The 16,693-nt window shown below is 41.8% G+C and overlaps 1 protein-coding gene across 2 annotated transcripts in view; it reads left to right on the top strand.

Moving 5' to 3' along the window:
- The window catches only part of COL4A2 (collagen type IV alpha 2 chain), a 149,174-nt gene that overhangs the window by 28,733 nt on the left and 103,748 nt on the right, over positions 1-16,693 (top strand). For both annotated transcript variants that reach the window (XM_064440380.1, XM_064440388.1), the window contains exon 4: positions 13,651-13,731. In XM_064440380.1, coding sequence (XP_064296450.1) covers positions 13,651-13,731 — 81 coding nt within the window. The remainder of the gene's footprint in view (positions 1-13,650; positions 13,732-16,693) is intronic.

Genomic DNA, 16,693 nt, shown 5'->3' with positions numbered 1-16,693 from the left:
GACTTTTCCATGATCAGGAAACAGAAAGACAAGGCAAATATGTGATACTTCTGCTACCTTCTGATGCCTGAAAATGAAGCTGTGGCTTTGTATGGGAGAGCAAAGAGCCCCTGGAGAACAGTCTTGACAGCGGTTAAGCCTTACCTATGGTAATGATTCACCAGCGCCCTGATTCCTCAGTCTACATGTGGAGAGCTGGTTTTCTCTACCAGGCTTTGGAGTTTAGCAGAGTCTTGCATGTTATGTCAGGTAAAAGCCACTGGGTTTTTACGTTTCAGAACTTAAAAGGCCTGACCTTTAAAGAGGCCTGACCATGGCCCTAATAAGGTAGTACCTGCCCAAGACATCAACAGTCTCATTACTGGTCTCTAATCTGAAGAGCTGTTCCAGGCAGAGGCCTGAGATACGATCTGTGAAGTTTCATGGAGGAAGCAAGGAGATAGTTTGGATGGGGGTTTTTTTGAGCAATATTGTGACCCTTTGACATGAACATTCCAGTCCCTGGTTATTTCCACACCATTGCTGATAAAGTATTTCTAAGATCCACTCTGGAGCTTTGGGTATTCTCTCTCAAAATCAACATTTGAGCTGACATCACCTATGAGAAGTTTCCTGGAAAGCTGCTTATGGCAAAGACAAATACATACATCCAGTCTGCTGTTTGTCTCTGCTGGGTTTCTAATTCAGAGTTATTCTTCCTGAGTTAGGTGGGGTGTACAACTTATACAGGAAGCATGTTCTGAACAAAGCATCAGTTACCAGCTGCCAAGACTTTTGAGCTTGATGAGCACTGCAGGGTCTGTTCTACCTCTTCTATGAGTCAAGCCCATCTCATTTCTGATACAGTGAACTATAGGTGTATTCCTTACTTTATTCTTGCCTATTTTCTACTCCTTCCTGCCAAGGCATGAACATTTCCGGATTTTTGTAGATCTGCTTGCAAAAGGACAAGCATATAATGAAAAAGGATGTGAAAGAGAAGCCAAGTGACATCACTTAAGTCAGTTTAAAGAAGCTTGGTATTGGTTGTTTATAATCTCAGTATGTTGTTTGTACCGTGACAAGAGCATTTTTGGTGTGGACACCGAGCCACGGGATTTATTGCAGCAATGCAGACATTGTTTGTTGATTAGGGAAATAGACTGGAAGGCCTTGGGTCCTAGACCAAGCTGAACCAGTGACTCATCCTGTGACTCTGGGAAAGTGCATTTAACTCAGTTCTGCAACACTGCAGAAATCAGCCCAGCTGCCGAACTGAACCAAAGCAGGTTTTAAGTCACAAGTCAGTGGTACATATGGGAAAGATGAGCCCTTTTTTCTCATTCTGGGTAAATGTAAATTCTACATTATCTTCTCCTGAGCCAACATTTCACAGTGTAGTTGTGGTAATATTCCTGTGTAGTCAGTAGGATATTTTGAAGGAAATCGTACCTCCCTCCCAAAAAAAGCCTTCCCACCCCTCCCATGAAATTTACATAGAAGCGAGTATGAAGGATGAAAAAAAAATCCAAAGAAGAAACTGTTACTTACTTTTTAGTATCCAGGAGAATGTTATTTGGCCATGCCAGGTTTCAGTTTGACATCTGCAGATACAAATACACAAAATAAGCATAATATTGAGCTATAGATTTTGTCTCCAGAGTAGGTAAGTAACTGAAACAGCTTTTTGGTAGAAGTGGGAATTGGAATATATCGTGTAAGTTTTATGAGCAGGAATTATAATGCTTCTACTGTTTGACTTTTTCAGGTGTTTCTTATGTGCATTGGGACATCTTATTTGCAAAACAAAATTAAAAAGGAGGTCTTGCAGGCCCCTTCTTTTATGAGAAAATATATTAAGGCATTTTGCTAATCAAAAGTATATGGGTGAGAAAGGAGATTATCACTAATAGTTGCCTATCAGTTTTTGTATCCACAAAGAAGGGACTGATCTTTTTTCTAAACACCTCTACCATATTTTAGATTACCTGCCTTGACCCCATTGCAAATAACAGAAATTTCACAGAGGTCTGTACATAGTTCTGATATGTCAGATCCTCTAATATATCTTCTTTATCTGGTATACTCCCTATAACAATCTGCTTTACCCAAGGCTTTTACCAGTGGCAACACTGATCAGTGGGGAGCAGAGAGGAGAAGGCTCAAGGGGGAGGTTAAGTTTTGAAATCTAAACTTTAAAGTGAAATGGGTCAGTAAGAAAGCTAGTTCCCATGGGCTTTTTCTTGACTGAAATAGAAAGGAAATGGTGGGTGTTGCATCTGACCAAGCAGTCAGCAGTAAACACTTCCATCATCAAATGCAGTTCTTTTTCCAGTTTGCAAACCTCTTATCCATTCTTCTTACTTTTAAGGAAATACCAGTCCAGTCCCGAGAAGCAGTTCTGAAAAATTGCATAGCAAATTTCCATATTTAATACTTCCAAATGACTGAAAAAGTACAGACATTTGTCTAATAGCCAACCCTGAAAACTGAGCCAGGGCTACTGGACTAGACTTACCCATCAGCATGTATGATAAAAGCCGTGTCAGTCAGTCTGTGCCAACACCAATAAACCTGTGCAAATCCATTCCTTTCAACTCATGCTATCAGTGATAGCTCCATATTTCCAGTTCTTGGTATATATTTCTAATTGCAATTTAGTAAATAATTCTGCAAGAAGAACTTAAACTTGGCTCTCTTTCTTTCTCTGCTATATTTGATTCTGTGGGCACAACAGGATTAATAAAAGGCCTTTAAAAACTGTCACCAACCTCACCCCTCCCAAGGGAAAAAATAACACCCCCCCCAGGATCTCTGAATGCATAAGAACCAGATCAACAGGTTATGGCTGCGAACAGCTATTCTTCAGAGGAAAACTAACTAACTAATTCAATTTATAAATGCAGTTCATACACAACCAAGCATTTTTAAGTAATTATAGAAAACATGAAACTGGGATAAAATATCAGTGGTTATGCTTACATTTCGGGAAACCCTGGCACTGTTGCACTGCACTGAACAAATATAGACGATACAGCCATGCAAATGTCTGTATGGCTGGTTTCTGTCAGTGCCTTCCCCACGAGCAAGGCTAATGCAATTGCATTGCTGCTGGTTCAAAACCGAAATCTTTCCTACACTGGCAGGTTGGTTTGTCCGTAGTGCAATAGATGCAGATGAGTTTTCAGAAAACCTGGATGCGTATCTGAAGTATATTTTAGCAACTTTTAAGGTTTACCGATCACTAAGAATAATATGTTCTTAAGCAAGTTTCCTGAGTCTGCCAATTTACGTAGGTGAGTAAACTAGACAGGTCAAATAACTGGCGTGGTTTATAAATAGACTAAAAAAAAATCTCCATATATAGAATAGTATCCAGACTTTCTATTGTTTGAAGCTAATGATATCACTATTTGGATGTCTTTCCAGAACTAAAACTGACTAGACTTCGGAAACTAAAAGTAGTTAAATATAGAAATTGCTACTTTAATGAGTGGATGCTGGGTTTCATTATTATGCTACTAGTATGTGAACAAATGCCTTTCTGTTCTTAGGGATGGGAATGGGTATTTATTCCAGTAATATAAGATATTGAACAAAAGCCAAATTCAGACTAAGGGCTGACAGTGTCTTTACCCTCATTCCTTTATGGAAAATATTTTTGAACCACTGTGCAGTGTAACTGCACATAGAATAGAATCATGGAATAGTTTGGGTTGGAAGGGACCTTTAGAGGTCGTCCAGTCCAACCCCCACGTATGAGGTGATAACGCTGTCCACTAACTTGTGCCTTGCATAAGCCTTTTCACTTGTACAGATCAAATACGAAATCCACAGTGGTTTGCATAAAATAAAATAATAGAATAAAAATTAAAAGATTGTTTAACTGTGCCTTTCAGCATAGCTTGTCATCACAGACTCCCTAACAAGTGATTACGTCTACTTTGCCAAGTCAGAGTACTTTCTTCATCACTGATAACTAGAAAACACTTCTTCTGCCACCTGCAATACTACTTTTTAAAACCATCAAATAGCTTCTGTGGAAATGAATTTAATTTCTAGGGATGGGGTGCTGGGAATAAGGGATCATGTTAGGATGTCCCAGCACTCTTACTCTAAAGACCACCATCCTTGGAGATGAGGAATGCTATGTTGGGTGCTAGAGGAGAGTCTGTAGCCTCATAGGAAAAGATACTAGGCTAAAATAATACGCATCTCTAAAAGCATGCATTTACAAAGATGGAAGCCAGTTTAACAAGATACCGAAACTCATTTTAAGTTGCCAATCCAGATTTTCCTTCAGCTACTTCTGCATCTTCCACCTTTCTTTCAGATGTAGCTATAAATTCCTGTTTGAACAAAGAGTCAGTTGATATGAAGTCACCTAAATTCAGGCATCTACATATTCACAAGGTGTACAAGTTCTTGTTATAATCAGGGAAGCCAATGGGCTTACCTTAACTAATAGTAATAATTAATATATATACTTTTATTTACCTTTATTAATACATTTCCATACATTTCCAGCTTCAAACTCTCACTAGGCTCATACTGGGGGGGGGGGGGGGGGGGGGGGGGGAAGCTTCCTGCAAGCAAACCTGATTCTTAAGTTGGTAAAACTGAAAATGGAGTGCTCATGAGCAACACTTTCATTGTCCTTCTGTAATCATTGTGGGCCATAGGGGTCAGCTGATGACCATGTAACATTTGCCCCTTTGAGGATGTAAGAGATATTTTCAACCATGGCTGCACAATCTTTAAAGACCTTAGTTTGCCTGCAGCCTCACCTCTCTCTTGCTAGCATATGCTCAAGCCCTAGTTGATGATTAAGACAAAAATTATCATTCCTTTAGGCAACTAAGTCACGTGTCTCAAATAGGGAAGTGCCAGAGGACATTGTTCTTCTTCCGCTAGATGCAATTTAGTTCTAGGAAAAGCCCTCTGCATCTTATCCCTCCTTCATTAGCTCCTGAGAGCTGGAGCACATTCATGCACAGCTGCTTTTTAGGATTCCCTTTCCCATGGCATTACAGATTCTTCAAAAATAAGCAGAGGTGATAATTTTTTCTATAGTAGCAACTGGTTTTTATTGTTAGACATTTTAAAATGTTTTAACTGGATTTTCCCATCTTATATTCTGGTTTCTTTCTTCAGATAACATATAATCATCTCTGTGAGGGCAAAAAAGGCAAAATGCAGCTGAATCCAACTTCATTACCTGTAAAATATCAGACTGCCATTCACTGACTTCTTGACAAAAACTGTGTCATAGCATATTCTGCTTGCTCAGAAGTGAGTTGTTTGCAAATAACCTCATGTTTGGTGAGTGCACAAGACCCCTGGAAAGTTATTCAAGTATCTGTACTGTATATTTAGACAGCTTTTAAGATATACTCTCTGCCTGAGCCTCTTAAAGACCTTACTTTTTTTTTTTTTAATGCCTACTATATCACAGCAGCCCCTTCTGGATTCCATCTGGTTTGCTGGGTAAATATGTGTTTGGATGAAAGCCACAAAATTAGAAATGCTTTTATGAAAATGTGAAGAGTAGGTTCACACTGTATCATGTCTGGCTTCTGCAGTTGTTACAAGGCAGTGTCTTGAGACTGCGACAAGAGAACTTTTTCATTTGAAGAGGGGATGGTAAATAGTACCACAAATAAAGCAAACATGTGGAGATGTGAAGTTTGAATTTGAAATGAAATTATGCAGCTGTCAAATCAAGGTCGCATGTCAGAAAGTTCATATAATAAAGAATCACAGAATAATAGAACTGTTTAGGTTGGAAAAAGACTTTTAAGATAACAAGTCCAACTGTAAGAGCCACAAGCCAGCCTGTAAGGGACAGCCTTTTATAGCTTAACTTCTGAGAGGTACAGAATTCATGTTTCCATACTTGCTGAGACGCACAAGTTTCCATCTGCTGGGGTCTTCTCAGCATCAGAGACTTTGTATTCTCTTGACCGTCCTTCCCTCACCCCAAACATCGAGCACAGGCATCCCAGTCCCTGGGAGCAGTGCTGCTTTTGGATACTCCTCCTCTGTTGACGTTCCCATACCCGTCAAGACACAGAATCAAAGCAGGCTTCTTGCTTGCTTGGTGACCTACCTCCCAGTTTTTTCTATCCACTCCTTTTCTATCCACTCCATCATAAGAGAGAGGCAGCATTTGAAACTCTGCACCAATCAATAACTCGCAACTGATTGCCACAAGCATTGCTATTCTCATTGCATCGGGAAGACTGCATTAGGCAGTTGTCAAGAGACCAGCTTTTTCTTAACGTGGCTAGGGGTAAGTCTCTTCATGTTCCTCCTGGGAACAGATTCTTCCTCCAGGTTTTTTTCTTACTGAAGGATGTGTAAATACATGGCTCCCCCTACTTTTGGTGGGAAGTGTAAACATTCATAAGATATTGAGGTCACGCACTAAATTATTCCAGTTGCCATGCATCCAGTCTAGAAAAGGTTCTGGCTCACATTCAAATATGAAAGAAAGAATTATTTCTTAGGGAAATAATTCTCAGAGCAGTTGGAGAGAGGATCCACACCCACATCTTTTCCTTCCTCTCTGAATATGCCAATTTCTCTCTCCCTTTCCCTCGCCAATTAAGGTCTTCACAGTGGTCTTACTGTCCAGTGCACTAGTCGCTACTGGATTGCAAGCAGGCGCTTTCAGATGGCTGGCTCCTTCCTTGGCATCGGAGCTCTGGGGACAGAGCGTTTTCCAGACCAAGCCTGATGCTGGGCAATCCAGGCTTCCCCCGCTGACAGTGTTCTCCATATTTGTTTTGAATGGTTGTTTATAGATGTTTCTAGAGAAATAGGTTTGGCATCCAGGCAACAAATGTTTTTGGCTCTTCAAGGAGTAAAATGCTGGTTTTGAGCAAATACAACTGTGCGGTTACATTTGAAACCGATGAAGTTCCTCTCTGTCTGGTTCATCAACAGCAGGAGTACCCCATCATACTCCTACTTTATTTTTTTCTCCTTTCTTTCAGAGGAAGCAGAAAATTAATGTTTCTAAGTCAGGGCCTTATAAACCAAATTTGAAATTAACATGAGTTTCAACAGCTGAAGGTCAAACATGGAATCAGGGGTCCATACTGGAGGTGTGGGCCGGTCTGGTCTCCCTGGCAGTGACTTGGAGGGCTGCCTCACAGGCAGGCCAGGAATCCCCTCTGGACCTCCAGGCTGAAGTCTCATGTGAAGCATCCAAATGTGCTCCTGGTTGCCACACTGCAGGAATGTGCGATATGTCACCACCCCCCGTTGTAGCTCAGCTTTTCAGCAAGCTCCCAGACCTTCTAAAACCTCTCTTGGTGAAACTTAGCTGGCTAGGAGGGGCCACTGCGATTGATGGAGAGAACAGAATGGGTCTTGTCAGGACAGAGGTTAATGCACAACTGCAACATAAAACTTTATCAAAGAAAATGTCAGTGCGCAGAGTCTTTTGATTCCAGGTTGCAATATTTTTGTTATAATTTCCGTGATTTTTTTTGAGCTGCATGTAAGGAAATGGCATATATTTCCTGGTCTTTCTGTACTCATAGAACTGTACTTTGAGGTCTGTCCTCTGCTTGCCTTTGTTCTTTGTCCGAATACCAACCCTTGAAGTGAAGGTACTTGAATGGGCATGCAGAGATAATGATTACACAAGCGTGGCTAAGATTAGTAATAAATAAATCATTATTGTGAAGAAAAGTTTAAAGAGAGCTCCATATATGTTTCTGGTTTCTTTAAGAGTTGGGCTGAAAGAAATTGTATTTAAGTCAGAAGCAGAACTCTATGAATTCCTGGAAGAAAAGTTGTCTTTTGTTGGCTGAAGATGTACTAACATTAAGTAATATTGTTTTGGGACAGAAAAATTATGAGAAACCAAGAGGGCCAAGATGATTTTGTGTTGGGACACCCACATTTTATGCTTGCTATTTCAAATACGTAAACATGAAGAGGTGTTTACACTATGCAAATATACAAGCTTTACAAACATAGATGGCAATTCCTTGCATGTTTTCGCCTGCTTCTGTTTAAGTAGAGTTCCCATTCCTTGAACCACCAATCTTATATTCATTCCAGCATAGTCACCCGACAATATTAAAAGGAGAGTTGGAGAAGGCCCGTTTATTGCTTTCCTCATTCCCTTTCTCCATCCATTCGAGGCTAGTTCACAGCCTGCTGGTTAAAGCTTTCCCAGGGTCAGATGCGTGGTTGATATCCTCCGTCAGAGAGCCGCAATTAGGTCTTCCATTTCCTAAGAGACTGTGCTGGCCGCTGTGCTGTTGCTTGCAATGAATGGGGCAGAGTAAAGCTGCTCAGCTCAGTTGTCCTCTACCGCATCATCTTTTCCAGCTCTATTTTAAAAATAAAGGAGCTGTAACCACATTTTCCAGTAGGTCAGGCTCCATGAGCTAGACATACTCATGTGGGCCCCTGTGGAGATATCTAAGCTGGTAAATAAAAGAGGGCAGAGAGTGAATTGCAGATATTAATCTGTTCTGGACTGCTCTGTCCTGGTCTCTGCAAGGTAAGTCTGCACTAGAGATGCCTCTGTCTGAACCCTGTGGACCTAGGTGGATCTGTGCCACTTGCCCATAGAGTTGGGGGTCTGGCTCCAACCTGGGGGTCTGGCTCCAACCCTTCATGTGTGGTACTTTCTGCCCGGTTTTGAGATCCCAGAGCAGGTCTGCTGGAACCCAGGTGGCTGGGGCAGCACATACTTGTATGTGTGACCAGAAGCAAAACTGCCCCCCTGCCAGCAGGAGGAGGAGATGGACAGAGAGTTTTGGTGCCTCCAGGATGAAGTGGAAGCTTTGTAGAGGGGGCAAATCCAACTCTCCCCCTTTAGACTGGAGATGTCAGACATAACTTATGATGTTTGCTGGTTAAAGAATACCCCACTGAGAACCTAATAATGCTTAAATTGGCTAAGTAACACGCCACTGTTACTAGTAATGCATATAAGAATCAAGAAACACTGAGTTACAATTCTATTGCTTATTGTTAATATTAGTATTCATACAACATTACTATAAAGAAATCCTACATATTGCCCGAAAGGGCTATTTATTTGCAATTTTATTGCCTTTCCTCCTGCAACTGGTACTCAGATATAAGCCTATCCTTCCTTACAAGTTTATCCCTTCTCACACCACCTTCCCACAGCAAGTCTTTCAGGGACATGCCTGATGGAGAAACCTGTAGGCTCTCCCAAGGGGGCTCCCAGTGGGCTTGTGCCCGCAGGTCAGCATCACCGCTGCCTGCAGGTGTCCCCGGTCTTGATCTTAGCATATCCTCACTGCTTTTGTTCTTCACCTAATTGGATACCCTATTCCTCTTTTTTATCTTTCCACTTTTTTAGCACCCTTGCACCTTCTTTTCTCTACCTATACTCCTCTCAAATAAACAACCTACCCCTAGTTACTTTTTCCTTATCGGTCCCAATTTTGTTATACTCAAAAGTTGGTGTTTCTGACACTATTACCTAGGCAATTTTACCTTTCCAGTGGGCTTATTGAGACAGCTTTGCCTCCAGAGGCTGCCTTCTCACTCTGTGGTTCATGTTGGTTACATTTCATTTATATTACACATTTTTGGACAGAGTTATCATACTTTAGCCTTGACTCCTGAACCTAATTCTAATTCAGCGGTACCTCACCTTATGCACAGACAGCTTGCATACCCGTGCAGTGGTGTAACCCTTTTTGTGTTTGTGCCATATGTCTGCTCTTAACTAGTTTTCCTCACACTTTGTGTTCCCATCAGAGGCCACAGCTAGCCTTGAGGATGAGATTTGGATACTTAGCGTAAGATTCATCTCACCTGAAACTGGACACCTGTGCTGTAGACACATCTCAGCTAGTTCCCCTAGGCTACCTTTCTAATCCACTCACCCTTCTAGGATGAGATTTATCTCAGATGTCTGAAATAGATCTGATGAGGTTCTATTGATGGTCTATAATAGGAAGTCAGTGCCTATATCACAGAAATCTTTGATTATATAAACCCCACTGCTAGACTCTGCCGAGGCTCTGGACGTTTTGGAGTGGAATTTGGGATTATCCAAAACATGAGCAAGACCTGGAATTGAAGGCTTTTTTTCAGCAAACAACTTCAGAATTGGCAGCTATTGCCAGTCTTCCAGGTTGGTTGCACAAATCCTAGAACACCATTCTGCAGCATACACACTTTTAACCATTTAACTGCATATTGAGCCAATCGGGAGATTCATCTCCCTGTCCTTAGACTTATGCTGGGGGTGGATGTCTGCATGTAACTAGTTGTCTCCACTCACCTTATTGGCGAAAAGGTGCTTTCTGGGAGAGCCACAGTTGATCAGTTTAGATGCCAGTATTGGGATGGAGTGAATTGTATCCTAGGACTGATTGTTCTCCCCACTGACCAAAAAGGTATTTCAGGCACCTGTGTCCTATCAAAACAATGGCATTAGGTTGTCACCATTGGTGTAATGTCCCCAGAAATCTGTTTTCCTCAGGAAATAAGTACTTGTGGTACTTCAAATCTACATTGTGTATTGCTAAATTTTAAACTAGGCTTTTTGCATTTTAATTATTGACTAATGCATGTCCATTTGATTTCCCTTCATCTCAGCTGTGTGCCCATGTGTATAATTGTTTTTGACAAAGTTTTACAAGGCTCCTTAACAGATTTATTTTTCAACATTAAAGAACTTTTAAACCATAATGTTTTATAATGTAACTTCCCAGTAATGTCAGATTAAATGACAGTGCAATGATCTGCCTTCAAGAAATAATAAACATTCGTAGAAAATGAAGTAGAAAATGTTACATGTGACTAAAAGCTCCAGAGTCATCCCACTAGCAGTCAAAAAGTGAAGAAGTGGAAATTAGGCAATAAGGACAATCCAGAGAGATATATTAATGCTGGTGTCAAATGTTTTCCCTTTCTGTTCCCTACCTTTGGAGAAGCATTCCTGACTTTTCATTATCTGAAGAATCTATGTGCATAAAAGGACATAAAATGAGAAATTAAAAAAAAAAAGCTTCCTAAAATTGTGGAAGAAAACAATTGTGTCCCCACATTAGCTGCTGGTATTGTTATAGCGTGCAAATTAAAATGTTGGATGGTGGATAGTACACAAACAATAGACCTTGAACTTCTTCCAGTCAAAAAAGTGTTACCAGCCTCCTTTTTTTTTTTTTACAAGTGCATAAATATCTTGCCATAGTTCTGATTCATACTCTGTTTTCTCCTTCGCAACAGTTTACCAAATTTAGAGACACTCTGCTAATTAAGAAAGAAACAAACTTATTGTTCTCCTTGTTGTTTTCTCAGTAGGCATAATCGAAAATTTGCATGATAAAATTACTGTATCTGTCAGTCTGTCACTTTTAGGATGGGATATACTGTTAGTTACAGCCCCAACCAAAACAGCTCTCTAAAATTCAGAGTTGATTCTTATATTAGTACACTGCTCCTTAATGAAGACCTGCATCTTGCAGAGGAATATGCTCAAACAGGCTGTATATCTGCATGGCATCCATAAATATGAATAGAGCTATTCTTAATTTCCAGGTAAGGACTGAGGAGGATACTCTGTGAAATGAAGAATACTGAGCCAGAGATGCACATTTCATCTGCAAATAGCTTAATAAGAAAAAACCATGGAGATAGTGTGTTTGTAACCATCCAAATATTTAACTAAAAGATGGACAACCTGAGCAAGCTGCTGGAGTTTATAAAACTGTCTTGGTTTATTATTTCCTCTAAACAATAGCCTAAACATAAAGCAGAGTTTGTAACATGACGTGGAGCACTGTTACATCCGTGAAATAATTTCCTGAATCAAACACCTAACCTTTAAATAGCTGGGGGCATGGTTTCAGTTCTGTGGAGCTGTTTTATCAGTATGAAAAGCCTACCGGTTTAATTAAATGTGAGAATTAAATAGAAAGCTGAAACAAAAGTGTTGTAATATATAAAAACAGTTACAATACAGACATGAACCCTCTCATGACAAGCATAAGAACTTGTTTTGGGAGCTTTGTATTACTGCTTGCCCCAAGAGTCTGTTGTACAAGTATAACCAAAGGAGGACTTAAGCAATGCCTGGCACCTGCTCCACACCTTCAATTCGTTTGGCTCCTAGGGAGGAACCCAAAGCCTGGAGCTGCATTTTCAGGTTCTCAGTGGTGTAATGGCAGAAGTGGATACCTGAGAAATGGGACCCAACAACCCCAGGTGTTGAGTAGGGGATTGCTTAGAGCTACATGAAAAATGCTAAGCATGGCAGTGTTGGTCCCTCTCTGTGTTTTAGTTCCTTGAGTCAGGACTTGTGGCAGGAACAGCAGCATTACTGCCTTTTTAAGCAATAGCATAGCAGTTCAGAGCACCCATCTTGTTTTGGAGGCTTGTTTATACACGTCATCCCACTTCCAAGAGATGACATGCTCAAGCTATGAAGGGAGCTGGAAGAGTGAAGGGACCCTTTTCCCTGCCACAGTGCAATGAAGGATTCAGCAGGGTTTTTCCAGCCAGGAGGGGAGAAAGTAACATGGAGCCTGACTCTGTACCCTACAGCTGGGGTGCCTTGAGGTTTTATCTAAGGAGCCGTGGATGTGAAGATCAGCAGCTGCCCTGAATGAAGGGCTGTGGCTCCAAGTCATCCTTCCTGTAGCCACTAGACTTCAGTCCTCTCTCTTTTTCTTCTGGCTTTATTAATTACTCGCTGTGGGGCAAACCAAGTTCAGAAGTAGCCACAAGAAATCCCTTCCTCCATTCCCAGATTACTTACTAGCCTGCTGGGGCACTTTCAGGGGTTCAAAACCCTGGGCTTAGGTGAGCCGCAGGCTGGTCTTCACAGTATCCCTAATTATTAAGTTACAGTTTAAAAGTCGCACCACAGCATGCACAGCATCTCTGCCGTTCAGATTTCTGAACAAGAGTGATTGTGGCTGCTGCATTTCGTGCAGGCAGTGTGTGCTAGGTGTAATCTGAGCTCGCCTGCCTGTTGAAGTCCATCCAAGGATTTCCATGGAGTGGTCCATATTTTGTGATCCATGTATTTGTGGCCCAGGCCAAGGTTGTTCTGGACAGGCAGGGGAGATGTAACTGCAGCTATCTACTTAATCTAGGTCTGACTTCTAGGTCACAGTGGTTGATTGCTTGCAAGTTTTAGGTGCCTCCAGAATAGGCAGCCATTGAAGAGGAGGGGGCAAGAGTTTGGCTTATGATTTTGAACATGATACCTATGTCTTCCTTTATGTCCACCCATAAATATTTTAAAATACAGCAATGATTTAGAGCACGCATAGAAGGATGTGCTGCATTGTGACCTAGGACTTAGTGTATGTCCCTGAAGAATCCAAGCAGCTGCGCTTCTGTGATACGATATCTGTTGCATGTGTCAAAGAGATGCGTGAGATACTGCTCAGCATGGAGCTGCAATGTTTTGAAAATGTGGAGGGAAGTTAATAGAGTAACATTAAATTTCTTGATGCTGATCTCCAAGAACTGGAAAGCCACTCATGGCTGCACAGATTAAAGAAGATTCAACTGGAAGCCATAGATCTGATCCTGTTTTTTGCTTGGGCAAGTTCCCAGCGAGTCTGCTGATCGAAGCTGATTGTGCTGTGCCAGGTATTGTGGTTCATACCATCTAACAATTCGTTTTATGTGCGTTCTGGTTTGCAGGGTGGAAAGACTTACACGGGACCATGTGGAGGAAGAGACTGCAGTGGAGGATGTCAGTGTTTCCCTGAAAAAGGAAGCCGTGTGAGTAACATTTTTTCCTATAAAACGTTCTTGATGGTAACCAGTTCAATGTTGTTTGCTCTAGCTGGATACTGCTAAGAGTATTCAAACAATTATTCTTTTTCAGGGAAAAGTTATTGTTGTTTCATCTTACTTCCTCAAGAGCTTCTAGATTTGAAGAAATACTTTGTTACGAAATATAGCATGTTCTTCTCCCAAAGATCAGGGCCAAGGGACCTGACAGCCATGATTTGCTTATTGGATCAGAATTTTAGGGACACTGTGTGCTAGAGCATCAATGGATTGTGGGACAGTGCTAAAAGAATATGGACAAAATCACTCAGTAATGTTCCTGAAGTCTTTATAATGAACTGGTATCTGATGAAAAGATACTTCATGAGTGTGATTTCCATTAAAGCAGAAGGGATCCCAGCCTGCAAAACCTGAAATCGCTGCTGGAAGGGAACAGCTTGGGACTTCTAGTGTTAGGTTGTTGCTGATAGTCTATTCTTTGTTTTGGGGAGTAGTGAGGAATGAGGCAGAGGAAGGGAGATGGGGTGGAGGGGATTAGCCACCTGCCGCAAAGAGCTCCGTGAAATAGGGCAGTTCCTATCCTGTATGGCTTGGAGCCCTGGCTGGCAGGCTTCTCCTGTACAGCTTGGTCTTCTGCAGCTGAGACGGTGACTCAGCCTCTTCCATCCACCCATCTCTAAGAATAGGTCAGGCAAGAGATGTGGCAGGTCATATGCTCTTTCTGCTATCACAAACCTCTTAAGATTTTTTAGTTCTCTGTCCTTCCTCCACACAGCAGGCTGACAGTTCCCATTCCCATTGCATTCCTCAAGCTTGACTCCACGTCTGAGTGAAGGAAGAGGTGGTAGGAAAGTCACAGTGTAGGTGGGAGGCAAGGAACACTCTTGTTTACAGCAGAAGTCCCAGTGTCTCCATGGAAGTCAGATGATCCTGGAATTACCGTGCCATGAGGACTGTAATGGTTATACTACCATCCCCTGACCATGATCTGCTCACGGTCTGCTTTCCATTACAATAACCTAATGTCAAACCGATGAAGCTGAGGACAAACAAGCCCTCCCCCAAGACACCGCTCCTGGTGGAGCTCCCTCCAGCTGTTACTGCCTTACCCACATCATCCAGCCCATGAGGTTTGGCGAGTGCCTCATGCCATTTCCCTGCAGGGGCACTGGAAGTCAAAAACTGATGCTGTATGGAATGGCTTCAAGTATGATGCTACTATGTCTTTTTTCAGTGTCATTTTTTTTTGGTTCCGAAAGCAAAGCATGGGTGAACTTGTTCTCTGCTAGAGTTGGTGAAAATAGGGATCTGTCGAAAAATTACCAACTTTTGTGGCTGAAATATTTTTCGTGTTCCTTATTGACTGAATAACCCTTGATTTCAAGTTGCCAAGCCTGCCAGAGAAAAGAGGCAGCTGAACAAAATTAATTGCATACCTTAGAAAAGCTGATGTTAAATTATGTAAATCTTAAATTACCGAAGCAGAGAATCAGTCAGGTGCCACTGATGAGAAGCTCCCTGTGAGTTGCCTAGTATCTAGATTGGGAGATAAGGGCAGATTTTATGTACTCACTCGCCACTCTCACTATGGTTTATCTCAGGGAAGTAAGTAACCCCAGTAACTAATCACACTGGCCTCCCTTTAAATAGACACTAAGTAAGAGAAAAGGAGGATGTTATAAAATGTGAATTATATTTTGCTGCTCTGGTTAATTGTGCAAGATATGAAGGAGTATTGGGGAAAGTGATTTAAAGAATTTTATAGCACTTCAAAAATTGTACTTTAATGCTCTGAAATTATATACCTCATTCTGATTCAGCATACACTGTGTGTATTTTGTGTCTGCTGGTCTCTTCAGATGTCACAACCTCTGCTAAACATCTGGTTTAAGGAACAAGATTGGCCTTTAGAGACTAGTCAAATTTGGCATAGCTTCTGGTCTCATGCTAATCCTCAATGGGAATATTTATTTTCACAAAACCTCTGTAGAATCTGGCACGACACACATTTTTCTGTTTGAGGTGACTCATTACATGCACAATAGACATATTGCGTGTTTGCACTTGTAAGAGTGCCTGAAGCAGTCTGTCAGAGGCTGCTTCTGCAGTGATTCTCCATCTCTGGTGCAACAGAGCTGTCACTTGCAGGGCATCTGGAACTCAGGTGGGAACAGGGCTGCGAGGGTCTACAGCCAGCTGTCTGCCCCACCATCCCCTAAAAAGTCACCTTCTGTTCGCGACAGGTCGCCCCAAACCAGGCAATCAAAAGCACTTTCTTTGGACTGTTGCTACTGAATCCGTGTCAGAAGCTGATGAATGAAGTATATTAGTTGGAGTGGTAAATACAGCTGCAAACTATGAAAGTAGAAAAGGTCATAATTTTCTGCTGCTGCTTCAGTTACAGTCTTAAGGTACAGCATTTCAGTGAAAATGCTTCTCTTTATTTGTTGTCTTAATCCAATGGCTTTTGTTTTTTTTTAAAAATGGTGTTTTTTACAAAATATGCCCGCTGCTATCTTCTGGGGACTCTGTGCTAGAGGTAGAAAGGCACCGTCTGTCTTGATGTATGAGGATTCGGATTCAGCCAGGCTTTGGTGATTTGTGCCAGGTCTCCAGATGCAAGACAGCTGGAAGCCCTGTGCTTCTGTCTACGCTGCTTTTGGTTCAGGACTGTTAAGGTTAGGCACGAAGGCGCAGGAAGGTTGAATGGTGTTTCATACAGGCAGTTTCTAGGGACAAAAGGCTACCTGGCACAAATTAGCACATGCACCTAGCAGGTCTGATGGAAAGAGGTATGTGTGTTTAGTTTTCCCTGCACTCTTTTTTGGCTGGGCTCGGCCCTGCAACTTTCTCTGGGCTCAGACACAGCTTGACAATGTCCAGTGGGTACAGGAAAATGAAACAGCAGAAGCTTCATCTGCCTGCTGTGGCGGTGGGGGAGCTGCTGCAG

Source organism: Phalacrocorax carbo, chromosome 1, assembly GCF_963921805.1.
Source record: "Phalacrocorax carbo chromosome 1, bPhaCar2.1, whole genome shotgun sequence".
Lineage (NCBI taxonomy): Eukaryota > Metazoa > Chordata > Aves > Suliformes > Phalacrocoracidae > Phalacrocorax > Phalacrocorax carbo.
The sequence above is the reverse complement of the archived record's forward strand: the minus strand, read 5'-3'. Positions and strand labels throughout refer to the sequence as shown.